This window comes from Cebus imitator, unplaced genomic scaffold (assembly GCF_001604975.1).
Source record: "Cebus imitator isolate Cc_AM_T3 unplaced genomic scaffold, Cebus_imitator-1.0 Scaffold90, whole genome shotgun sequence".
In the NCBI taxonomy this organism is placed as follows: domain Eukaryota; kingdom Metazoa; phylum Chordata; class Mammalia; order Primates; family Cebidae; genus Cebus; species Cebus imitator.
In genome coordinates, this window is record NW_016107405.1 from 5,606,560 (window position 1) to 5,633,238 (window position 26,679).

General features: G+C 35.2%; 1 protein-coding gene across 2 annotated transcripts in view; it reads left to right on the forward strand.

The window, feature by feature from the left end:
* Positions 1-103: 103 nt before the first annotated feature.
* The window catches only part of CFTR (CF transmembrane conductance regulator), a 181,946-nt gene continuing 155,370 nt past the window's right edge, over positions 104-26,679 (forward strand). Inside the window, exons 1-2 of one of the 2 annotated variants that reach the window (XM_017535077.1) lie at positions 104-287; positions 23,951-24,061. In XM_017535077.1, coding sequence (XP_017390566.1) covers positions 235-287; positions 23,951-24,061 — 164 coding nt within the window. In that variant the 5' untranslated portion in view covers positions 104-234. The remainder of the gene's footprint in view (positions 288-23,950; positions 24,062-26,679) is intronic. The other variant, XM_037740808.1, reaches the window with a different exon arrangement.

Sequence of the window (26,679 nt, forward strand, 5' to 3'; positions counted from 1 at the left end):
GGACCAGGCAGCGCTCAGCGGCTGGCTTTTAACCTGGGCAGTGGAGGCGGGGTAAGGAGCAAGAGGAAGGGGAGGTGTGTGGAGTAGGGGTGGGTGGGGGGAGTTGGAAGCAAATGACATCACAGCAGGTCAGAGAAAAAGGGTTGAGCGGCAGGCACCCAGAGGAGTAGGTCCTTTGGCATTAGGAGCTTGAGCCCAGTCGGCCCTAGCAGGGACCCCAGCGCCCGAGAGACCATGCAGAGGTCGCCTCTGGAAAAGGCCAGCGTTGTCTCCAAACTTTTTTTCAGGTGAGAGGGTGGCCAACCGAGCTTTGGAAGGACACGTGCCCACGAAAGAGGAGGGCGTGTGTATGGGCTGGGTTTGGGGAAATGGAACAAGCAGTTTTTAAAAAGATGCTCTATCATTCATTGTTTTGAAAGAAAATGTGGGTATTGTGGCATGAAACAGCATTAAGAAGAGATGGAAGAATGAAGTTAAGCTGATTGAATAGAGCCACATCTACTTGCAACTGAAAAGTTAGAATCTCAAGACCCAGATATGCTTCTATGTGGTTTTCTTTGATTTTTCTAAGAAACTAAAAAACTTGTTAATAACACATATGTGTGGTTTATTGGTTTCCCCCCTCAAGCCTTGGACACTTGATTGTCTTCTTGGCACATACAGATACCATGCCTGCATATAGTAGGTGTTCAGAAAACGTTTCTTGATTGAATTCTGCAAAAGAAAATTTTGGGGGGTAGGTAGAAAATATATGCTTAAAGTATTTATTGCTATGAGACAGAGTAAATTTAGTATTTGCCACAAGTAAATTATTCTTCCTTTAAAAATTGAAAGCCAATTTGTTGCAATATTTATCTTAAAAAAGTTAACTTTACAAGCTATACATTTTAAAAGCCATAGGAATAGATACTGAAGTTATATCCAACTGACATTTAATAAATTGTATTCATATCCTAATGTGATGAGCCATAGAAGCTTGCAAACTTTAATGATTTTTTAAAATGGTGTCTAAGTTTGGAATCTTAGGCAAAGTGTTATTAGATGTAGCACTTCATATTTGAAGTGTTCTTTGAATATTGCCTCTACCTTGTTCCTGTTATTTTACCCATGTGAATGAATGAATAGGTACAGCTCTCTCATGGGGCCTTACTTGACTCATAATTACCCAATGAATAAGCATACAGATGTATCAAAAAAGTCAAAGATATTATAAATAGCTCCTATGTGTCTGTAGAGGGGAAGGAATTTAGTTTTCACATATCTCTTATGTTCAGTTCTCTGCATGTGCGATTGATCCTGGAACTCCGGTGCTAAGGAGAGACCACTGGCCCTTGAAGGAGAGCTCCTCCCTGTGGATGAGAGAGAAGGACTTTACTCTTTAGAATTATCTCTTTGTGTTGATGTTATAGCACCTTTTGTTACTCCATCTATAAAATTGGCTTATCTATTGATCTGCTTTCCTACTACTTATAAATTAGAATGTTAATTGGCATAAATTATAGACTTTTTTAGCAGAGAACTTTGAGGAACCTAAATGCCAATCAGTCTAAAAATGCAGGATTCAGAAGAATGAATATTCCATGGATACTTCTAAATACTATTTAACTTAAAAATAACTTACTATTGATCTATCAAAGTGGGTTTTTATATAATTTTCTTTTTACAAATCACCTGATTAATGTAGTTTTTAAAATGCTGTCAGGTTGGTTTGCAAAGAAAATATAAAGGCTACTAAGTTTGTTAAGAGCATACTCATTTCTGTTCTCCAAAATATCTCATAAGTTGCTCTAAGAATAGGTATGTTTTTAAAAGTTAAGTTCCTATTGTTTATAGGAACTGACAATCACCTAAAATACCAGTGATTACAAATTTCCTTCTGGTCTTCTGGACTGCAATTCTAAAAGTGTAGAAAATGTGTTTTTCTGCATTAAGTTAGGCAGTACTGCTTAGTCTTCAAGAGTGGTAGGCTTTGAAGTCAAATTATTTTGATTCAGATCCTACATCTACTGTTTAGTTGCTGTGTGACCTGAGGCAGGTCCCTTAACATCTCTCTGTGACTTGACCTTTAAAATGTGGAGACTAATAGGATCTATATCATAAGAGTTAATCCCTTGAGAAAAGGAATGTGAAGAGTTAGCCCAATGTTAACTGCTATTATTATGGATTACCATATTTTTACAGTCATTATAGTACATATACCTTGTTTATATAAGATGCTCAGTTAATGTTTGTTGAGTATAATTTTGTGACTCTCAATCTGTATATGCAGTGAGTGGGCCCGTATGAGAATTTAATTTATGAAAAACTGTGTTTCACATGGCCTTACTAGATATACAGGAAACACATCACATATTTCTATCATATGGTGTTAAATGCCTTAGAATTTAACTTTCTGAATAGGATCCCTTCAGCTTGAGAGTCACAAAAGAGTAAAATTGTTATGGTACAGGTTATAGATTGTATTGAATATCTCTTTGTATGTCTAGGTTTTGTCATTGGAAAACCAAAAGAATTTGGAAAATAATGTATGTTATTTCTTACTTTTTAAATTTTGCATGAATTTCACATCAAGTATAAATTTTGAAAGACATCTGAACTGTCATAATCCATATATGTATAAAATAAACATAATCTAAGAGAATTTCACCATGAAAAATTCAGGTAGTTTGTGAATATCAAGGCAAACAAGTAAATTATGTTGAAACTTTTATGAAAATAACATTTATGAAATAGGAAGCTATTTTTAAACTAGAAGTGATATATTAGCATAGAATTTATAATTTATATACAAGGGGTATTGATTTATAAATGGTCACTAACAGAAATTGTGCTTTTTTAATTTGGAGCAATTTTTAAAGTTTACATTTTCTCACAACTTTTAAGGGAGTTATTCAAGTTGTTCTTCTCCGTCTCTTCTCTCATGCCCTGAATTTTTCATGTTTTGTTTAGTTGTGAGAGTGTATATCAAACTGTGTGTCAGATGACATAACTTGAATTTTGGTCATATTATCTGTGCTACAAGTCTAGGTCTAGACTGAGGAATTGTGAGAACCTCACAGAATCCAAGTATACAGATGCCATTGATTTCTTACAAGGCATATGGGGTCTCTTGTAAACTCTGCTGATAAGTCTCAAATAAGACCAAAAAGTAAAATATTGTTAGGATTTAAGGTGGAAATTCATCAAAGAATCACATAGTATAAGTGTCAAGTTAACAATAAGATAATTTGAGATGCTTTTGTAATTATTAAACAAAAAGTAATGAGATTTTAAAACAAATACAGCTGAATTTGTATATCAGAATAGGTATGGTGGTTCAAAATAGCTACCTAATGAAAACCACACTCATATCCTAAACATTCTGCCTTTGATCAAAATAATTTTGGTTTCTTATTATGAAATTGACTTTCTAAATAATGCATAAATTTCTTCTCATTAGTATGTATTAGCATCATTATTTTATAATTATTTAATATTCATAGCTTGCTTTAGGTTAAAAATTATATTACCTAGACTAGTTCCTTGGATTTGCTTCCAAGTGACTTTTGACTGTATAACAAAATCAAATTCACTCTGAAAATATAAAGATTTTTCATCACAATTTCCTTTGTTAACAGCCAAGTGCTACCTAATTGTAGGTGTTTTCATTAAAAAAAAACTGCATTGCAAACTTTAAAGATAGTTCCTTTGTTTGTTTTTAAAAGGCAGGTTCTCACTTTGTTGCCCCAGCTGGAGTGCAGTGACACAATCATAACTCGCTGCAGCCTCCACCTCCTGGGCTCAAGTGAGCCTTCTATCTTGCCTCACAAGTAGCTGGGACGACACATTTACAGGTGTGTGCCTCCATGCCTGGCTAATTTTTTTTTTTAAGTTTTATAGAGACAGTATCTCAGTGTGTTGCCCAGGCTGCTCTCAGAACTCCTGCCCTCAAGTTATCCTCGCACCTTGGTCTCCCAAAGTGCTGGGATTACAGGCATAAGTCACCTCACCCTGTCAGCCTAAAGACAGTGCTTAATGAAGAGAACTAAGTGCTCTGAGCAATGGAAGTATAATAATAAGTATATTATGAAAGATTTGTAAGATGACCATTTTTAACGGTACCACAATTATTTAGTTATATAAATTATGATACACTATTACAAATTCATCATGATGATTTTATATTTACATTTTATTTACATGTTTGTGATTTGTGAGGAAAGCTAAAATTATGGCTGAGCCATAAATATTTTTGCAGTTTGCTGTGGGTGTTTGTAAAAATGTTACCACAGAAGACTAGTTGGCTACTCAAGCAAGGGTTTAGCCTAGTTCTGATCAATACGTATGTGTTATCTCAGGTTTGTCTCTCAGACAAACTGTAGGCTGTCCAAATCAAACTAACATAGATGCATAAAACAAAGGCCAGTATGTGTTGAACAATTATATTGTGATATACAACTGCCAGTGTTCCTGATTACCATGAGTCCATTTTGTCAGTTCATGGGCAAATGCCAACAATGTGGACAGCCCAGGGTGTCCATATTCTCTTTTGGCTTTATATCCTGTAGGAATTGGAGGAGGCCACCTCTGGGATAGGAGCCCTTCTGTCTTGAACAATGTTGCCTGAACACTAACAAACAAATGTTGCCTTTCTAACCAGTCCCTCAGTAGTCTCTTCCATTCATCTTCCTTTTGCTGACCATGTTTTGTTATTAAACAGTTGAGATTTTTCAACTGGGAATATGTGTTAATTTTGTGTCAATTTTGATTAACTTAATTCTCAGAGTTCTAAAAGTACCTCCTGTACATGATATATGACTAAAATTATAATTACTTATGTTTATATATAAAATATATGTATATGTATAATTATATAATTGTTTCTTTTGGTCAATTTCACAAGTTTTAAAAAGTCCTTCTTTGAAGTTTATTCCAATAGTTTATATGTGCTAGTTAAATTATTAATCACTTGATTCAAGGAATATTCTCATATACTTATAAGACATAGTGTAGTTTTAATATTTAATTCCTTGCTAAAGAGAGAATTGGAATCTATTTTTCTTAGCTGCTTCGTCAATATTTTATGTTTGATGTGACAGTCAAAATATCCCTCAGAGCCAACTGTTACACTAGGGAAATCACAGTTTTCCAGTTATGTTTTATGGGAGGGAGTGGAACAGTGTAATAATATTCAATATATAAACGTTCACACTTGTTTAAAGGTCCTTGAGTGAACACTGCTATAAAATGCGTTATTATTGCTAGTGTCTTTCACAAGAGCCTGTAATTTCAGTGTGATAGAGCTACAATATAAGCATAGTATTGCAAAACCATCAGGGAAGGATGTTAACTATTTAGCATGCAGTTATATATTGGTTGTCAAACTTTAAAAACTTCTCTGACTCAGCAGCAATTTTGTCAATTTTGATCCCAATGCATCTGTGTAGGGCATCTTCCTGGAGTAAAACCTCTGAGATGCAATGAGGTCAAGAGGGGAAAACAGACTATGATAAAGGTCTGGTTGTTTGAATATCTTGGCAGAAAGATCAATTTACAAATATGTCAAGTGCATTATCACGGAGGAAAACATTGCTCTTTCAATTGTTTCTCTTCAGCACTCTAGAATCAATGTACCACATAGTTGTTTCAGTGTGAAATTGGCATTACGAAGTGGCTTTACTGTAGGGCTTTGTGTCAGCAAAGAGCTTAGGCTTCTTTTAGCAGGAAGCTTGTACGAATTTAATTTACTATTAGCTTGCTTGATGTAGAGAATTACATTCCTACAGAGCTCTGAAAAATCTTTTTTCAGAGTTTTTCACAGCTGTATTCAAGTTGCAAGGCTTGTCAAATTTCCTATTTTCTGTGCAGCTCTATTATTACTATCTTTTGACATAAATTATGATTTCAGATTCTAAAACTTTGTATGTCAGGGCCTTTTATAATTTGTTTAGTACAATATTCAGACCATTTCAAGACTCTTCCATGGAACAATTTAATAAAGATCTTTTTGTGATGGTTATGAGTTCATGGTGATCAACCCTGGAGACCTATGTATATTGTAGATTGATGACATTCAGCAGTCCTGCGGTGCTGGCGTCGTTTTGATAAAAAGGAATAAAATCAAGTGGGACTGTGAGCAGATTCTTAATACTTAAAACAATTATTCCATCAAAGTTCTCTTGTGTCCCTTCTGACTTAACCTTTGTGGGATAGCATGCTTACTAATTCCTTGCTCATGGGGTAAGGAAATGAAGATTTTTGCTAGGTCCATAAGATTATTAGAACTCTCAGCAGTAAAACTGTACCTGGATACAGCCAATTTTCACATAACTTGCTTCAAGGAGCTGAGATAGAGCAGTACTTCTTTTGTAGGTCATGATTCTGGCTAACATGGAAGATAATCTCATTTGAATTCTGTATTCTAAGTGAAACATGAAGGTAGAGGTAGACAAAAGGAAATTGTTGCTGCCTTTATGAAACAAATTATCTGAAACCCAGGTTTCACAAGGGCTTCATAGAAGCCCTCAACTGGGGCACTTAACCTAGTCTAAGGCTGGTCAAGGAAGGCTTGCTGGAGGAAGTGTCTTTTGCATTCACACCTGAAGGAGGTTATTCAACTGGAATTACCAAAGAGGGTGGAGATAGGTTAGGAAAAATTTGAACAGATAGTGTGGAGGACTGTCAGGATAAGTAAGCATGGCACCTTTGAAGAATCCTGAGACGTTCCCTATGACTGGAACATAAAATGTGTGACAGAAATTTGTGGGAGATGGGTCTGGAAACTCTAAAAGGGGCCAGAACATAAGAGACTTTGTAAGCTTTGTTTGGGCTTGATCATACTGGAAGTGAAAAGCCATGGCTTTTAAACAGGGGAGGGACATAATTGGTTCACATACTGTTGCAGTTTTGCAAAAGAAAAGATGAACTGAAAGAGTGACAGTAGGGAGAGAGAGAGAAAGAGAGAGATTTGAAAGACAGGAGGTAAAATCAACTGGTTTGATAATTAATTATCAGTGGAAAAGGAAAGGAGAAGAGCTAAGGATAACATCTAGATTTGTTGGTTTGGATAATGGAGGGGATAGTGGTGCTGCTTACTGAACGAGAAAATTTAATTGGAACAGAAAGCATGGAGTAGGAGTGGAGACCTATGAGACTCTACTTCTCTCAAAAACAGAAAAGGAAATGATGTGTATGGCTCAGGGTCAGGTAAGATGATTATTTGAAAATGTTTTAAAGTGATTTAGATCTTAGCCTTAGGTAAGAGTTATAAGATGTCTGAGGTGACAGTTTTATAAATACTTAGAGTGCCCACAGATTTGGCCTTATTGTGGCATAGCATGACCTGAGAGTAATAGGAACAAGCGGCTGAGTTTTAGGGATAGTACTGGTTAAATTCTACTTAGAAGTTCTACTTAGAACTTTCCTATATAACCCTCCTATATAACCTGCTAACTGATGTCTGAACCTCCTGATAACTTCACTTCTTTAGGCAGTGCTTTTCACATCATGGGACACAACATATGAGAGGTCATAGAAATTTAATGAGTTATGAAAATCTGCTTGGGACTTCAGATACTGTCTCCAGTGACTGAATAAAAATAGGACCTCACCTACTATGATGAGGTTTTTGTGTGTGTTAAAAGAAGGTTTTCTTTACTTTTGAAAAGGTTATATATCCTTGTTTTATTTTAAAACTTTGATCTTTGTTAAATATGCTGAGTTCCTTCTCAGCACTGCCTAGAAGTGCAGCTCCCTCCTACCTGACTTCATATCTACTCCCAAAGGCCTAGTGAAGGCTTAAGAATTTCAAAAAGAGACTCTAGAATTTCATTTGGTACCAGCAAGGCAAATACATGAAAATTAGGCGTAATAGGCAGAATCCCAGGGGTACTGACAGCTGTGTTTAGAGGTGATTCAAGGGCCAGACCTTAGAATCTAGCATTTGTTGTGGGTGTGACACAGATGAAGCATATGTTGACGGGGATTAGCAACCACAGTTCTAGAGGAAGCAAGGTGGAGAAACTATATAGGGGACATCCTTTGTATATTTTATTTATTTTAAACGTCTTTATAAACTCTAGAAATTAAAACAATAACAACACAAAAACAGTTGTTCAACCAAAATCCATTGCTATACTTTTATGTGTAAAGGGCCAGATAGTAAATATTTTCAACTTTGTGGGCTGCATAAATCTCTGCCATAGACAATATGCAAACAAATGAGCATGGCTGTGTTTCAATTAAACTTTATTATGAACATTAAAATTTGATTTTCATGTAACTGTCACATGTTGCAAAATACCTTTATTTAAATTCTAATGCAATACATTTTAAAATGATACAGTTTTTAGTTTTTCTTAGTTTAAAATAAAGATCTGGAAAATATTTTAAGGCTTTTAGAACATTATTTTGTTCAGTAATTGAATACTTTTAGAAGTAAGTGAAACATTTAGACATGCAAAATGGACTTTTCAGGAGAAGAAAATGGTAGCTTAACAGTTATTAAATTATTTTCCAGAATGATTTTTGACTTATAAGCATTTGTTGGCCATTTCATTGCCTCTTTTTTTTTTGACTATGCATCTTTTAATGTGTCCTTCAAGCCAAAGGCTCTATCAAATCTATTTTCTGTCTTGCATTTTCCCAGGGCAATGTTTTTCACAGTTGTTTAAAAAACAATACTTTCATCAATTTTCAAATGAAATCTTCCATGGGACTGCAGTATATAAAAACAGAAGTGACAATAAAAGATAATAACTCTCCCATAATACAAAAAAACAGTTAACCTAGTGCTCTAAAGTAAAGGCTATGGTGATTTTGTATAACATTTATGTGCAATTTTCTTGATCCTCCATGCTTGTATTTTTCACAGTGTTATGTTTCTGAAATTGAGATGCCTTTTATAATTGATGTCAAAAGAAACTTGTCCACCACCAGGCCCAGGAATAAGTTGTAATGTGGGAACTTATCAATACATAAAAGGTATATATTCCTGTGACTTCAGTTGAATTATTTGCATTGGCTGCATACCACAAGGTTGACTTAAAGTTTGTTGCTTGAGATTTCTTGGGATAAATTACTTTGTGATCTAGTTTTGAAAAAAAAACAGGTAATATTTAGTCTGAAGTTTGTCTGGCATACTAAGCAATGTAATTAAAGTAGAAGTTGCCTAAGCTCAGCACTTTATTATGCCTTGAAATTATACTGCCTGTCCTACAGGTGGAGGTGTTATGAATGCAGCTTGTCACTGTAACCCTATTCATAGCTCTGAAAGGCTGAGAGTGACTCAGAAGAATATTTTTGGTCTGAATATGAAGAACGCTTAGACTAAAACTTTAATTATGATGCTGAAGAAGAAAGTGGGTAGGTGATTGCATGAACAAGTGCATAATATTGTTAATTTCTAAAAACTGTGTATAGTTAACATAGTGCTTCTTTTTGAAAAGGCTATCGTTAAATTGATAGTGAATCCTATAACCAATATCACTTTAAAGCAAGTAATCATGATAAAGTATTATAAAACCATGATAATATCATATGTGGCTTGTTATTGTTCCCTGGGTGTTGTACAACTCTGTTATGCTGTGATGAGACCTTGTGCAAACAGGTATGTCAAAGATATGATGGGCTATTAACTGCGCTTGGCCCACGTATGCTGTAGTGACATGCTCACTAATGCAGTACAGAGATAACCAATAACAGATCTTAACAGGTCTAAATATATGCAAAGAGATGTCAGCAGAAGCTTTCCTACATAGTGGATACTAAACAAATTAGCCTGACAGCCCAGGATAATGTTTGGATGAATCTAGTGTGCTACAATTAATATATACTCACACTTTTGAGAATGGGTGATTATTTTTGTTCCTATCAAATAATATTTTAAAACATATACATTTCAAATCAGAAGTTGGTGAATTCACTGAAATATCTCTAGAGAACACTGGATGTTGGGGCTCACAATGTGAAAACCACTGACCTAATTCTTCCCCCATATTGGTTGTTCCTGATCTTCCCTTGTGTCCCTCATTTCACCCATTTGTATCCTTAGAAAATGATCTCATATTCTATTTCATCTTTATCTTCATTGTCAACTCTCAGGTAGCAATGTGTGATGGAAGGAGCATGTACTTTGGAATCAGACAGACCTGGCTGGAATCCTAACTCTGTCACTTATTAACAATGTGATCTTAGGCAATTTACTTAATCTCTCTCAACCTCAGCTACTCTCATCTGTACAATGAGTTATCCTTATCTTAACATGGCAGAGTATTGTGATATCAAAAATTCATTGAGCATTTGTTCTGTATATTAGTCATGGTTTTCCAGAGAAGTAGAACCAATGGTATACACACACACACACACACACACACACACACACACACACACACTTTATTATAAAGAATTAGCTTACATGATTATGATGGCTAACAAGTCCAAAATCTGCAGTATGGAGCAGCTGGCAGGAAACTCAGGAGAGTCGATGTTCCAGTTTAAGTCCAAAGGCAGTCTGTTGGGGAATTCTCTCTTTCTCTGGGAGGCAGTCTTTTTGTTCTATTCAGGCCTTCAGTTGATTGGATGAAGTTCATCTTTATTAGAGAGGGCAATCTGCTTTACCCAAAGTTTATTGATTTAAATGTTAATCTCATCCAAAAACACCCTCCCAGTTGACATATAAAATTAACCATCACTCTCTGTAAGCACTTTCTATGCATCAAGTGATAGCAAATAATGCCAGACATAGGGTGTCTTTAATAAATGGTAAGCACTGTTATCAGCAACAACAGCATTATTATAATTTAGCACCTTTTCATCTTTCTGTCTGGGTGCTGAGAAAGTACCTTTCTTCTCTAAATTTAACCTTGCTCTCCTATGAATTATACCCAGTGCTTTCTTTGAATTATGGATGTCACACTCCTCCTACAAATGCCCCTGCCCCCAATTCTACATATGTATCCTTTGGTTTGCCATTGACTTCTATCCCCAGCTTTTACATTTGCGGGCATATGTCAGTTAACAATGGGGATGCATTCTGGGAAATATGTCCTTAGGCAATTTTATTGCTGTGAGAATACTACAGAGTATACCTATACAAACCTAGATGTCGCATAGCCTACTACACACTTAGGCAATATGACGTAGCCTTTTGCTTCTAGGCTACAAACTTGTACAGCTTGTTACTGTACTGAATACTGCAGGCAGTTGTAACACAGTGGTGTTTGTATGTGTAAACATGTCTAAACACAGAAAAGGTGAACTAGAAATACTATGTAATGATCTCATGGGACCACCATTGTATTTGCAGCCTGCTGTAGACTGAAATGTCATGCAGAACATGACTGTATCTTATATACTCTTGAGTATAACCTTTGTTCATTTGTCCCCTTGTATACATTGTCCTAACGTGGAATTTCTTTGTTACTTAAGGCCAGTGTATTAGTTTACTAGGGCTACCATAACAAAATACAAACGGTGGCTTAAAGAACAGAAATTTATTATCCTACAGTTTTGGAGACTAGAAGTGCAAGATCAAGGTGTTGGCAGCTTTGATTTGGTAGGTTTGATCTCTTCTGAGGCCCACAAGGAAGAGTTTATTCCATGCCTTTCCCCTAAATACCGTCTAGTGGTTTGCTAGAAATCCTTGGCATTCTTTGACTTGCAGAGGCATCACGCTGATCTCTGTCTTCACATGGTATTCTCCCTGTGTGCCTGTCTCTGCGTCCAGACTTCTTTCCTATTAATATAAGCACACCAGTCATATTGGAGGAAGGTCCACTCTGGTGACCTCATTGAAATGTTATTACCTCTGTAAAGATCCTATCTCTAAATAAGGTCACATCGTTAGGTACTGGGGGTTAGGACTCAAACATATCTTTTTTGGGAGAAACACAATTCAACCTATAACAATCAATAACAGTCTTAAGGAGCAGAATGAGATATGGAAGTAATTTGAAACCATAAAGTATAATACATGTAATTTATGAAACCTTTTAAAAACTATATGTACTTCATGTATAGTAGTCCATGAATAGCGTGGAGACATTGCAGAGGATGTTAAGTGACACGATACAGGAACAATCTAAGAGGGTCATAAGAAAAAGGACCTTTTACTCTTGAGAGGGCTGAAGAATGACTTTCCATTTATGAAATTTTGGTACATGTCCACTAAAAATAGGATGAAGGCCAAATGTTTGGAAGAATATTTTGATAATTGAATATGTTGCATATGAAAACATTTTATTGAGGAGAATTAAATAATGTTGACTGGAAGCTTTAGGATGATCAACTTTAGGACTCAGAAAAAGAGAAGAAACATTATTAAAGAATGGTCTCTGAACAGGTATAGACACCCTCATATTTGCATTGTATTTACTACAGAATTGAAAAATGTTTTACCTCTTTTTTGGGGGGTTTTAATATTTCTGACCAGGAGTAACAGCTAAGCAGCACCTTTTTGCAATCAGTGTCCTTATGTGGGCTATAAACATATCATGTTTGTGTAATTAATTAATTGAGACATTAATTTGTTCAATTTCTGCTCTGTCCCAGGCACTGAACAAAATGATGGGGATAGAAAGATAAATATTACATCTACATTGTCCTCAAGAAGTGAGTCTTCTGAGGGAAAGAAATTAGCAAACAAATTGTAATGTCAATTATGTTCCATGTTTCGTGCAGGGGATTCAGTAGTTACACACACACACACACACACACACACAGGCGAGATCTATAAGGTGTTTCTTCTTGTGGACCTTATAGTCTAGGGTGCTTGGAAACATGGGGGATTGGTAGACAAATAAATACACATTTTGTGGTAAAGGCTCAGGTGGAAGAAGTACAGGATAGAATAGAGCACACCACAGAGTATTACCCTAGACTTCAGAGAGGCTCACACATACATAATTTATATATGACTATTTCCATGCATTTGAGGCTTCTTGAAAATAGAGGCTAAGTTTTATTTTAAGTAAGTTATCATTTTTTTCGGTGTGATGTGGCTGAACCAAAGAATGTGATGCCCAGTGATAGTAATAAGAGAATCTTTTTAAAAATTAAGAGATACCTAATAAGTCAATAGGAGCTCCTGCAGAGTTCAAAAAGAAGAGAATCTGGCACATTTCCTTTAAAGTTCATTTTCCTGAAGTGTGAATGGATGCAAGAGATTGTAACATTTTGAGGTAGAAAAAAAATTCTGAAATGCCTATAGAATTTATTTTCTCCAAATTATCATGCTTTGTGCTTTTAATGACCTTATTGCAAAGGTGAACATTTGGAATTCTTAAACTGCTTATTAGAATTGGTTAATGAATCAATTATCCATTATTGCATGTTTTGCTATTGGAAAAATAGCAACTTAAATGTTTTGCAGATCTTTACTTAGGTATATGTTGCTTTTATGAAGAAAAAAAAGAAGTAAATATGAAGTAAAAGGGATTTAAAGCAAGGCTCTTGCAGTAGAGTTTTATTAATTCCTTGGTAAACCTTGAATCAATTGCTGGCTATGTTCTCTGCCTCTGTCTTGTTCCTCATCTGTGGGATTCACTGTGGGAATGGGGGATTGTTAATCAGGGGCTTCTGACCAATCCTGCCTGTCTCAAGCTTTGCTATTGGTCTCCTTCCCAGTGATAACAAGGCTTCAAGAAAATGAAAGTAGCTTAAGTATTGGTCCTCAAACTCAAGAACAGGATGAAACTTAAATCTTGAGTCACACAACGTGTCTGCATACATTCTCCTGCTCCCAAAACGGAGAAGTAAAGAAGATGCTAGCTTTACCTTTAATTTGCAGTACTTTGCAATTTGTTTTCTTGAGGGTTAAGTAATAACAGTGGAAGAAAAAAAAAGGGGTTAAAATGCTACCACGAACCTAATTCCATGTTTAGTTTGAAAATGGGAAATCAGCTGCCGCTGGGAAGTCTGAATCCAATGCCATGATGTTCTTGGAATCCTTCTGAGAAATAATCATGTGTAGCCATAACATAACAGCACAACAGAGCAAAGAACATAAACAGATGAGGGTGAAGGAAAGATCACAACAGATGAGAAAAATTTCAGAGTTGACTGATCATTTTTATCTGTTTAGATGATTTCAGACAGAATCCTAGAGACCAACTTTATCACAATTGAATTTTGAAAATCGCCAGCTTTGTTATTGTGATGCAGCATCAGTTTCAGTATTATCCCTGGAGTATTAATTGTTAATCATCTTCATCTTAGAACATTTTTGAGGTCACTTCTAGTCTCTATTTTACCAATGAACAAACAAGTAAAAATCCCCAAACTGCATCAGGAAGAATTACACAGTATTTTATTTTTTTTAATTTGGGAAAAGTCGATTCAAGGCAGTAACTTGCAAGCAAGTGCTAGAAAGGATTTAATAAATAGTGATTTTGTTGTACACATAGTGACAGGTCATTAAATCATTTAGTTGTTAAAGGTCATAAAAAAGTCTAGCTTGCACTTTGCCTGTAGTGGTTCATGCCAGACAGGTTCCTGACTCTATAGCCCAGAGCTTATCGAAGGATTTATGTCCCCAAAGAGAAATGTCATCTTCACCTTTCAATAAACACTTTAGCGAGAAAAATCAAGTACCTTTAATTCCAAACGTTGAGTTAATTCCAGAAAGACAACCATGGCTCAGAAAAGATATGGGTATTTCTCTGTCAAAAGACAGAGAAGCCCATTAGAGAGTGTTTACTTTAGGTCCTAGTGATGGTATCTGAACAAGGTAGATAAACAAAGAACTTCAATAAGAGATTTTGAGGACTAGAAAAAGAGAGGAAATACCAAATAAATGGAATAATTATAAAACAAATACCAGCAAAGTTAAATCAATGTATCATATGGGAGATATCCTCATATCACTCATGTAATGTCTATTTTGTTTCTATATTAGGCAGAAGAGAGGTGGAACTTGTTTTCCTTTTTCCCCTCTCAGCTACGAATGGACATGCTTGAAACTGCTTCTCTGCTTCTGTTTTCTAGAATGTGATTGTCTAACAGTAATAGTGATGAAATTTTGACAGTGGCACAAGTTTCTCTATTTAAGCTTTAAAAATGCCAGCCAGTAACCTAGTGGCATTTCTACCGTAAAATCTTAAGGCCAATCAATTTCCCCTCTTCCTTATTTTCTTGGTTTCAAATATATTTTTATTGCCAATAGAAATAAAAATCTCTAATTAGAGAGCAATGGTATCCCTTGTCTTGTGAGCAAAGAGCTCCTAAATATGAACTCATACAGGATGCAGCAGTTTATAGGGTAATCATTCTTCTTTCTAGCCAGTTGTTCCAGCTACAGTTTCATGGCTCTTATTGGTGGCATAATGCCTCAATAGAATAAAAATCAACCCCAAATCATGGAAAGGCACTCTGTGGATGCTTCTGTAAAGTAGATGGGCATCAACTATAAATCACAATGCTTTGTTTCTTCTGTTATCTTTCAAGGTGGGTCAGGTCTTTTTGGGGGGCGGGGGCATTGCTTATTATTGCCTCTTAAGTGCTTGAGGCTTTGAAATCCAAGTCATGTGAGTGAATTAGATACAGCTGTTAGAAGTGGCCTTTCAATGCCAATGGTACATGTTCCTTGATTTCTTTACAATACCGTTGCCTTGACCACTTTTTATTTGAATTCATAATAGTCCCAGAAGTGAAGTTCATTGATTCTGGAGGACAAAAAAACAAACAATTTACACAACTTATGGTGCATGTCACCAATCCTTAGATCTTCTCATGAGCTATGCATGTAATCTTAAATCACTTGCTGTAGCCAACCAGTTATTAACATATTTAAAAGAGCTTAGATTATCAAAGTCACTATAATGAAAATTTTGATTTCACCAGTTCTAGGAGTGAAAAATCAAATGTTTTGTAAAACTTTCTAATATTAACACTGACAGTTGATTTCTATATGCTATTGTTCTTAATAACTTTATTGAGATACAATTCATATTCAAAACAACTTACCCATTTAAAGCATAGAATTCAATAATTTTGTTCATATATTCAAAGAGTTGTCTATCACCATAATCAATTTTAGAACACTTTAGTCACTGCGAAAAGAAGCTCCATTCCTATTAGCAGTCATTCCTTATTCCAAATTACCCTGCTTGCCCTAGGCAACTACAAATGTACTTTCCATATGTATAGATTTGCCTATTCTGGAAATTTTATGTAAATGGAACAAAGTGTTCTTTTGTGACTGGCTTATTTCACTTAGCATATATGTGTGTGTGTATATATATATGTATATATATATATACACACACACACACACACACATATATATATATATATATATTTTTTTTTTTTTTTTTGAGATGGAGTCTTTCTCTGTCACCAGGCTGGAGTGCAGTGGGGCAATTTCGGCTCACTGCAACCTCCGCCTCTTGGATTCAAGTGATTTCCCTATGTCAGCCTCCCGAGTAGCTGGGATTACAAGTATGTGCCACCACGCCCAGCTAGTATTTTGTATTTTAGTAGAGATGGGGTTTCACCATGTTGGCCAGGATGGTCTCAATCTCCTGACCTCATGATCTGCCTGCCTCGGTACCCCAAAGTGCTGGGATTACAGGCGTGAGCCACCGCACCCAGCCTTCACTTAGCATATATTTTTTTTAAAAAAAGATTCACCCCTGTTGTAGCATGTATCAGTGTGTCATTCTTCTTTATTTTATTAGAGTCAGGGCCTTGCTCTGTTGTCCAGGTTGGAATGTGCAGTGGCGTGATCATGGCTCACTGTAGCCTTGAAGTCATGGGCTAAAGCAATCCTCCCACCTCAGTCTTCTGAGTAGTTGAGACTACAGGCATGTGCCACCATGACTGGCTAATTTATAATTTTTTGTAAAGACAGGATCTTACTATGTCGTCCAGGCTGGTCTCAAACTCCTGGGCTCAAGTGATCCTACTGCCACAGCATCCTAAACTGCTGGGATTATAGGTGTGAGCCACAGCACCTGGCTTGCATTATTCTTTTTATTGTTGAAATATTGCATTTATAAGAATATATATTTTACTTATCCTTTCCCCAGTTGATAGATAGTTTTGTTGCTCCTAATTTTTATCTATCATAAATAATGCTGCTATGAACATTTGTATACAGGTTTTTGTGCAGACATACATTTTCATTTCTTTTGGGCATATACCTAGGTGTGGAATTGATGGGCCATATAGTAATTTTATGTTTAATATTTTCAAATTGTTTTCCAAAGTGGTTGCATCATTTTAAATTCCTACCACCATTGTATAAGTGTTTTGGTTTCTCCACATACTTGCAACAGTTATTATTATCTACTTTTAAAAATTACAACCATCCTACTTGGTATGAAGTAGTATTTTATTGTGGGTTTTTTCTTTTCCTCACCAATGATTTTGGATTTTCTTTCAATTTTCTTGATAGTGTCTTTTGAAGCACAAAAGTATTTAATTTTGATAATTTCCAATTTATTTATTTTTTGTTATTGCTGCTTGTGGTATATCTAAGTGTATGCTACTTTAAAAAATTAATTATAATATGGCAAATTGGATACACATGTGGGCTTTTGTGTCACAATTCTATTTTTAAAAATTCTAACTCTGCTTTTGACAAATTAATTAAGCTTCCTCAGCCTCAGTTTCTCAACTGTAAGATGGAGATATGACCAAGACCTCCCTCTTGAATTGTTGTGGACATCAGATGGAATAATGTATGTGAAATACTTAAAATTATGCAAGTCTGTGGTAATGAATACTAATGTGAGCCATCATTTTTGTTATAATTCCGATAATAAACTCTGGTGCTTTGAAAATTAAACCAAAGCCAAGGAGTTGATATGAAGAAGTATGTAAAAATGTACAGTCATAGTGCTTTACAGACAACATTGAATTTGGCTCCCATGAACATCAGCAACAGGAGTCATGGTAGTAATTATCTCCAGCAGGAACTGCAGCTGAGAGATCTTAAGAGCTTTTTCCAAGGCTACATGGATGGGAAATAATAGAGACAAGATTACAAGCCAGGGCTGTGTTTCTTCTTAAAATCTTTAGTTCAGCTTTTTTTTTTTCAGTAACAGATTTGTTGTAGGCATCAGGCAACCAGAGATTTATATTCTTCAAGGTGAAACATTACCTCTGACAACCATGTTGAGAAAGAAAAAGTAATTTTATAGAAAATTAATATTGATAGCATTACATGAAACCTCATAGAGTTAGAATATATTTGGCCAGAAAATTTATGTTAGTAGTTACCCATAGCAATTAATGCATTATAATTATAGGTACCTTTTCTTTAATGAAAAAGTATTTCTTCCTTCCAAAGTTATGCATGCTATTGTTAAACATTAGAGCATATAGAGAAGCAAAAAAGAAAATATATTTTTTGATATTTTCTTAATATACTTCTGTTCCTAATAATATTTATATTTTAGAAGCATCTTATGAAATGGGTAGATCAGTTTTCTATTTAATGTTTGGATTCATTGGGCATTAAGTTAAAAAATTAATTTTCACTAGGGTGCCTGTATGGTTGTAAATCCTGGACCTCCAGAATATTTTTCAGTATTGGTTTATAATCTTTTGTTTAGCAGCAAATAATTAGTTCTGCGGAGCTTCTGAAATTAATCGACCACTTTGATGCTGTTTACTTATCTAGAGAAAGAAAAAGAACTTCTACAAGTCCCTTGATAAAATTAAGCCTTGGGAACAATTAACTCAAACACACACATGGTTTATCTTTAGTAAGCATATACTCTCCAAAATTGATGAAGCTGACCAAGTGGTTATTGCTTATAAATTCACCATTTTATGGAGAAGCAGCAAACACTGCTAAATACCTTATGGCATCAGAGGAGGGGAAATTTGCAACTTGACCCCAATGCTGTGATTTTAAATTGAGTTCTTGAAGCCTACAAGTTTTACACAGTACTTTTTGAGAGCTGGATACTATCACTTTGTCAAGTCTTATTTTTATTATGATTCCTTGAGAAAAATACATCTGACTAAATAACACTGAATCTAAATTGGGTAAAATAATTGTGACATTCAAAACCTTATTTATGATTTTAGAAAAATATCCTTATAGACACTAGATGAGCTTTAGTCTCAAATCAACCCTCCCCATCATAGTCATTTATCAAAATTACTAAAACAAAGTGGTGGAGCTGTGCTCTAGGAGTTTGGTATTTATGATCATAGTCTCTTCCAGTGAGTCCCCTCTTTCCTTTCCCTCCCTTCAACATTTTTTTTTTTCTTTTTTGGTTAGGACTATCCAGATCACGTGGCCTATTTCAAACTCATGGCAAATACATTTGATGCTGAGAAAATTTCTAATGTATTTGAATTTGTCTACACAAACTAGTTTAATCTCTATTTAGTTCCTCAAGTATTAGTTATTTCATACAGAAAGGGGAAAGGCTATTAGTCTGAGTATATTAACATGTCAGTATTTGGGAGAAGTGTCATGCAACTAGTGGTTTGAATTTGATATTTTATTTTATTACATTTTACTTTATTTGCCTAGTTAAATAAAAAGTAATGTTAAATACATGGAAACATGGTTGTTTTCTACATTAAAAATCACTTTGACTTGGAAAGATCTGATATCTGACCTTCATCTGAAGTTTTAGCAGATGAAAATGTCAGATGTCTCTGTTGAATTAATAAAAGGCAAATGTCAAGTTGAAAAATGATTATAAGGTTTAATTATATGACTTTAGGAGGATAGGTTGTATGAAAATCAAAGCTTTAATAGTGATTATAATTGGCAAGTTTTTTTCTTTGTAAGGAATTACAAGTCACTTTATATGAAAATTGGAAGTTTTGTCCTAAGAAATGAAATTTACTAAATATAGTGACATCTGTGTGTGTGTGTGTGTGTGTGTGTGTGTGTGTGTGTGTGTGTGTGTGTGTATTTTAAAAATCAAGTGACAGGGCTTTTCATTAATAAAATCTGAAATCTCTTATACTTAAATGAACAGAACAGTGTATCTAGGATGCTAGACTTTATTTTCAAAGTTAGTTTAAAACTTAAAAATAGTAAAAATCCATATGTCTTATGGATCTCTGTCTGCTACCACATAATGAATGATTAGTTGGTTTCTGTTAGAAATAGCCAGAACTAGGCTGGGTGTGGTGGCTCATGCCTGTAATTCCAGAACTTTGTGAGGCCAAGGCAGGAGGATCTCTTAAGCCCAGAATTTGCAACAAGCCTGGGCAGGCCGGTGAGACCCTGTCTCTACAAAAACAAACAAGCGAAGGACAATAAGAAAGAAAGAAATAGCCAGAACTTTGAACAAAATTTCTAAGTAGACAAGTTTAAAAGTCTGTTGTCAATATGTAGTGCCTGGTTATGAATGGAGGAGAAGGATAAGATGAACTAGAGGTGAGAGGAGAAGACAGCAGGGGCACGTGAAAGGCAGACCCAAGTTTATTGCTTTTTGGTTATTCCAGGTGTATCTGCTTTGTGTCATGAAACACCTGGATGACCATTGATTTCTAGTGGAAGAAATGCTGAAGTAAAAGTCCTGACTGTGCATTTTAAAATTCTAGATTTGTTTAATATACTCAGGGTTTTTCAAAAGGAAGAGTGACTGGAATTTTACACTAATTAATAGTTCATAAAGTGTCTAAGTATAGATGTCTGTTTATTTTTTATTTCCAAGACTGGCCTGAAGAGGACATGGAGAACTCCTTGATGGGACAGAGTTTTCATTCAATTTTATTGGTTTAACCTCACAAAATAAAATATTTTCTTAAGATGACTCTGTGGTCATTGTTGGGCAGCGTATCCTTAATGGATTTTAGTTATTGTTATTTACCTTAAACCAAATTTATATTTCAGGACACAACTATAGGTTTATTATAGTGAACCTTCCAGGAAATACAAAGTGACATTAATAATTATAGATGGTGAACCTAAGTCTTTATATTAGTGAATTTGTTTGGTTTGATGATGCTAGGCTATGACATTCTTGCTAATCCAAACTATGTGTCATGGTGCAACATAACTTATAAAAATGGGCACAGATAACACAGGAAGCTTTTTATAAAAGCAGCCCACAAATTGTGTTTCTTTGAAATGAACTGGCCATTTGTGGGAATGGTCACTGGGTCGTAGATATGGACCAAAAGAGTTATGTTTATATTTTTAAAAAGAGATTGAGGAGATTTTATTTTTAAATTTAATGAAAATGCCTTTTTTTGTATGGTATTGACATAGTGAATTTCTGTTCATTTGTAAACATAGTGTCATATTTTAATAATTTCAAACATATTGAAAATGCAGACTTTATTGATTAATAGTGGGAGCACATTTTCCTTTTTTACTAAATGTTCTACAGGCTTTTTCTTTCCATCCACAGTGCCATTACCTTCATGTCTAAGCCTTTCAGACATCTGGAAGTCAGTGATCTGCTGGATTTGGCTCTTTCCAGCTGAGCTGATTGTTAAATTTTTGGAAAATTTGTAAGCTGATTGTTAGACATGGCCATTATTTAAATTATTTTAACTTATAATTAAATAAATTATATTAAAACAAATGTATTAAAAAACTCAAAAGTTATCACTTCCTAATTATTTTACATTTTACTATTATCTATGCTATTAAGGTTATTTGTGTTCATTGTATTTGAAAGGTGGACTATATTCTATTGTACTTTCATAGTAGTATATTCTAATATGCAACTGTGTATCTCTTCCTGACTCTGTGTTCAATGACTTTATGTTTGGTTGGTTTAATGTGGTGATGGTGAGAGTATTTACACCGTAGAAATTAGCAAATGCCGTAAGTCAGTTTTTGTTTTTGTTTTCGGGAGAGGGGATTGTTAAATATTTGCCTGCATGCAACATCACTACATGCAGTCTGCTATCTTTTGTTCTTCCTGCTTTCAGGCTCTTCTCCCAGCTGTCTGTCTAGCACAACCCAGCATACTTTTTTTTCTTAAATAGGGAAAGCTGAACATGGTTAAAGAATGAATGATGTCAGAAGAATGTGGAAAAATCTAGGCTTTGCCATTTAATAGTCTAGACAAGTTTAGCATCTCTAAGCCTCCATTTTTCTATCTTTACAGTTGGGCAATGATCCCTTTTTGTTCTACCCATTTAAGCAGATTTTCCAGTGAAAGCCACAACCTGCTCATGTTTATGAAGGGACTTTGGAAAGTGCTAAATATATGCTGTTTTTTATTATTAGTAAACACTAGTTTACGTTTTCACTTCTTGGCTTTAGTTTACAAGGGCTCATAATCTAAATTATATCATAAATTGACATCCCAGATTTTTTTTACAGCCTAACTGCCACCTATATTTTCAACTTTCCTTTTGTTCTTTATGTTAGACACTGGGATAGTGTGCACCAGATAGGTGTGCCATCATTTTCTCAGATGATGCCCATTGAAGACCCTGCATGATCATGGCACTCATTTTCCTGCTGTATTCAGATTGGTCTCAACGATTTTCATTATTGCTCTCCAGGAAAAATTACAAGTGAATCAGATTGGGCAATGAAGATTAAACCTAATTAGCACTCTTTATTAAAGAAAGCTCTTGTTAAAATGCAGATATTGCAAATTAAGAGGAAAATATGACATAGTAAATTATAGTCACTCATTAATATCTTAGTTAAGAAATAGTTAATGAAGTCACTTAACCTTGAAGCCCTAATTCAGTTAAGTTTCAATGAAGGACAAGTTGTAGAGATATTGGGAACCCAGGGCAGGAGCCTACTGAAGAAGTTTCAGACCAAGGAAGTATGAAGAAGGACCTGGAGCTTTAGGGTAGGAGCATTGAAGTTGGACATGAAGGCCACCTGCAAAGTTTTGCCCCAGAACAATGTCAATATGTTTGCATTTGGCATAGTACTTTCTCTTTTGTTTGAATGGCTTTGCTAGAATATATTTTCTATTATGGATTTGTCTTGCTTCTCAGATATTGCTAAGACACTCCATTTTGATTTTTGGTGGTTTAAAATGCATTTCGGTACATTACCAAATAAGGTCTGAATTACGCCAAATTTTAGAATTCTCCAGAGAAAAGAAAGATCCTGAGGGAAAAAGCATAGGTTTGGGACTCACTAAATCCAAGTTCAATTCCTTTTTTTAATAAATACATAAAATTTTACCTGAGAAAGCTATCAATACTCTCGAATTTTATTTAAAAATTTCTCTTTGTATATGATTGATGTCACAACCCTCCTCTGCCCCCTCTTCCCCTTTCTTCTTTCTAGATTTTCCTATCTGTATTATCTGTAGGATAATACAGATTATCCTACCTTATCCTCAATAGTTAGAAACAATATTTGTAAAAATCACTAGGATATATTGCATAGTAATTTCCCATGACAACTTTACTAGTTTCCGTTATAAATTATTATTTATTGGTGCTTAGAGGTCAGATGAGTGTAGCTGCTATGGAGTAAGAAGGCAAAACGTAAGAAAGTTATAGTCCTACCCTCAAGTAATGATTCAAACATGATAATTAAGTCAACAAATTGATAGAAACTAGTCACTAACTCTCGCTACACTCAGTTCCTTCAACAAATAGCTCATTGCTGAGTATGCTATGCTGCAGTAACAAAATTATATAAGGCTGTTGATTAAGTGCCTGTCTTGTCATTCAGAGTTCATTTTATATTTGAAATGGAAGAGGCTGGATTTCCACAGTTTGTTATAAACTGCTAGTGTATGATGATTTGGGGGAAGTTATTTTTCAAAAAAATAATTTAAATATGGAATGTTCAGCAGCTTGTTTTTTTCCCTGGGAAAAATTGTATCATTATTCCCAATCCCTCTGACAAAGTGACTGTCACATTAATTCAGAGATGTTGACGTTTTATACAGGTGTAGCCTGTAAGAAATGAAGCCTGGTACTTATAGAGATTGACTTATTTTCATATTCGCATGTACCTAATTTTCTACATGCCAGAAAATTTGAATAGGTATCAGATTTCAAATCTGTATTGGAGACCAAATCAAGTGAATATCTGATCCTTCTCTCTTTATTTTAGCTGGACCAGACCAATTTTGAAGAAAGGATACAGACAGCGCCTGGAATTGTCAGACATATACCAAATCCCTTCTGCTGATTCTGCTGACAATCTATCTGAAAAATTGGAAAGGTATGTTCATGTACATTGTTTAGTTGAAGATAGAAATTCATATTATTATTTAGAGAAGAGAAAGCAAACATTTCGTGGGCTTAATTCTTATATTTAAAATTAGGAGACAGGTATGCTGGCTAATGCCTGTAATCCCAACTATTTCGGAGGCCGAGATGAGAGGATTCCTTGAGACCAGGAGTTTGAAACTAACCTGGGCAACATAGCCAAATTGCATCTCTACACAAAAGAAAAAAGTTATATGGGCATGGTGGTGCATGCTTGTATTCCCAGCTACTCAGAAGGCTGAGGCAGAAGGATCACTTGAGCCCAGGAGCTCGAGGTTGGGGTTGCACCACTGTACTTCAGCCTGGGTGAAAGATCAAGACCCTCTCTCTCTTAAAAAAAAATCTGATTTTCATGCTGAAATGTTGACTAAATGGAGAATTAAACAATGAAATCATAAAAGAAAAATAATCATTTTCCTGAAAAATGACTTTTTTCTTCCTGATACATGTTTGGTTTCAGAGAATTTATCTCATTAGAGACCATGAGATGAATTTTGTGAAAACTAGAGTAATCCATTATGAAGCAAAGTGTGTATATTTGCTTTCAAAATTGTAATACTTGGATATAAATATACTCCCTGGGAAGTCTTAAGATAATGGCTACTGGCTATCAAACAAATGTAAAAATTGTGTATTTTTGAGTACCTATTACATGCCAGATAGAATATCTCCTCTTGGCCACAGGAAAGCATCATTATCTCCATTTTACAGAAAAGCAAACTGAGGCTCAGAGAGATGATATATTTTTCCAGTTAATGAATGATGGAGCCATGATTCCAGCTGCGATCTGTACTGCCTTGCTTTATAGAAATGGTAGTCCCCACCATAAAGAATTTCTCAGTTTCCTTTCCAATCAAAAGGTTAGGACCCTTTTGATTGCCAGTGACAGAAACCCAATTAATTAGCTTAAGTAAATGAAATGGAATTTATTGGCTCATGAAGCCTGAACTGTGTGAAAACCTAGGTGGAGAACTGGTCTTAGGGACTCAATGGGACCAAGGACTCAAATGCCACCTGGTGGCATTTCCCTTATGCTGGTTTTATTTTCTGAGACCAGGCCAGCTTTCTACATACAGTGGGTCCTTGGTTAGAACTCTTTGCTCCTATCCTCAAGGACCATGGAAGTAAGAGCCCTTTGTTCTTGGCTCAATGTGAAAAATCCTGGAGACTCTTGAGTCACAATGCTTACTCCTTGTGCCACTCATAGTCTAGAATGAGCTAGGCTGAATCTCGTGCCAACAGCACAGGTCTGATGCCAGATAAAAGTGAGAATGAGTGGGGATAAAAGATAAAACATAACTATTAAATCATTGTACCAAAGTAAAAATGTTGAGTCGACTTGCAATTTGTTTATTTTAATTAAATTCATTTCCTTTTTTTTGGCATTTTGAAGGCAAATTAAGATATTAAACTTTATTTGTATTGATTTTATTCAAGGAATTAAGTTAGTGGGAGTAGCAAATTCACAATTCTAAGACCAAGGACCAGCTTCTATTATTGGAAATTTGGTGTATGCAAGTGCCATGAGGAAGGGATACTTCGTTTTGTTTTATATTTTTTATTGGATTTGATCTCTTTTATGATGTATCCCCAAGGGCCTAGCATAGGGCCTGGAATATGGTATATACTCCATAAATTTTTATTGAATGAATCAATGATTGAATGTGAAATGGCTGACATTACGTAGAAACCTGTAGCATTGCTGGAGAGATAAAATATATAAACATAATTCACTGCAGATATATTAACAAGTTGAAAATAATATAATGGATATTGAATATCTACCTTTTTTTTTTTTTTTTTTTTTTTTTTTTTTTTTTTAGTTTTTTTTTTTTTTTTTTGAGAAGGAGTTTCACCCTGTTGCCCAGGCTGGGGTACAGTGGTGCGATTTCACTCATTGCGACCTCTGCCTGTGGATTCAAGTGATTCTCCTGCCTCAGCCTCTTGAGTAGCTGGTTTTATAGGTGCCCACCACAAATGCCTGGCTAATTTTTGTATTTTAGTAGAGATGGAGTTTCACCACATAGGCCAGCCTGGTCTCAAACTCCCGACCTCAAGTGATCGGTCTGCTTTGGCCTCCCGGAATACTGGGATTATAGGCATGAGCCACCATGCCTGTCCTTAAATATCTAAGTTTTAATTGGATGCTAAGGGAATAATTAATCAGAGTAAGGCTGGGTTAATTGAAAAATGTATACTACAGATACATTTTTATTTATGGCCAGATAGAGGACATCCATCTGAATTTGCAGAATTATCTGGCTTAACATTTTTTTATTTTCATTTTCACTGTGTCCCCATGTTGATTCAATTTTAAAAGTATGCCTATTTTATTTCAATTCAACAATGCTGTGCCAGTACAAACGCATAAATTCTAGTACTTTTGTTTTGATTTTTGTGTCTCTTCCTCACCCTGTTACTTCTTTTCTTATAAAATTGGTATTTGGAATTGATTGAAATATTTCGGAAGAGTGACATATCATTTATAGTATTTTGTACCTCTGCAACCTTGGGAAGTGACCCTGGCTTCACATTTCATAACTGCCTTGTGACCATGGCCCTCAAGTGGTT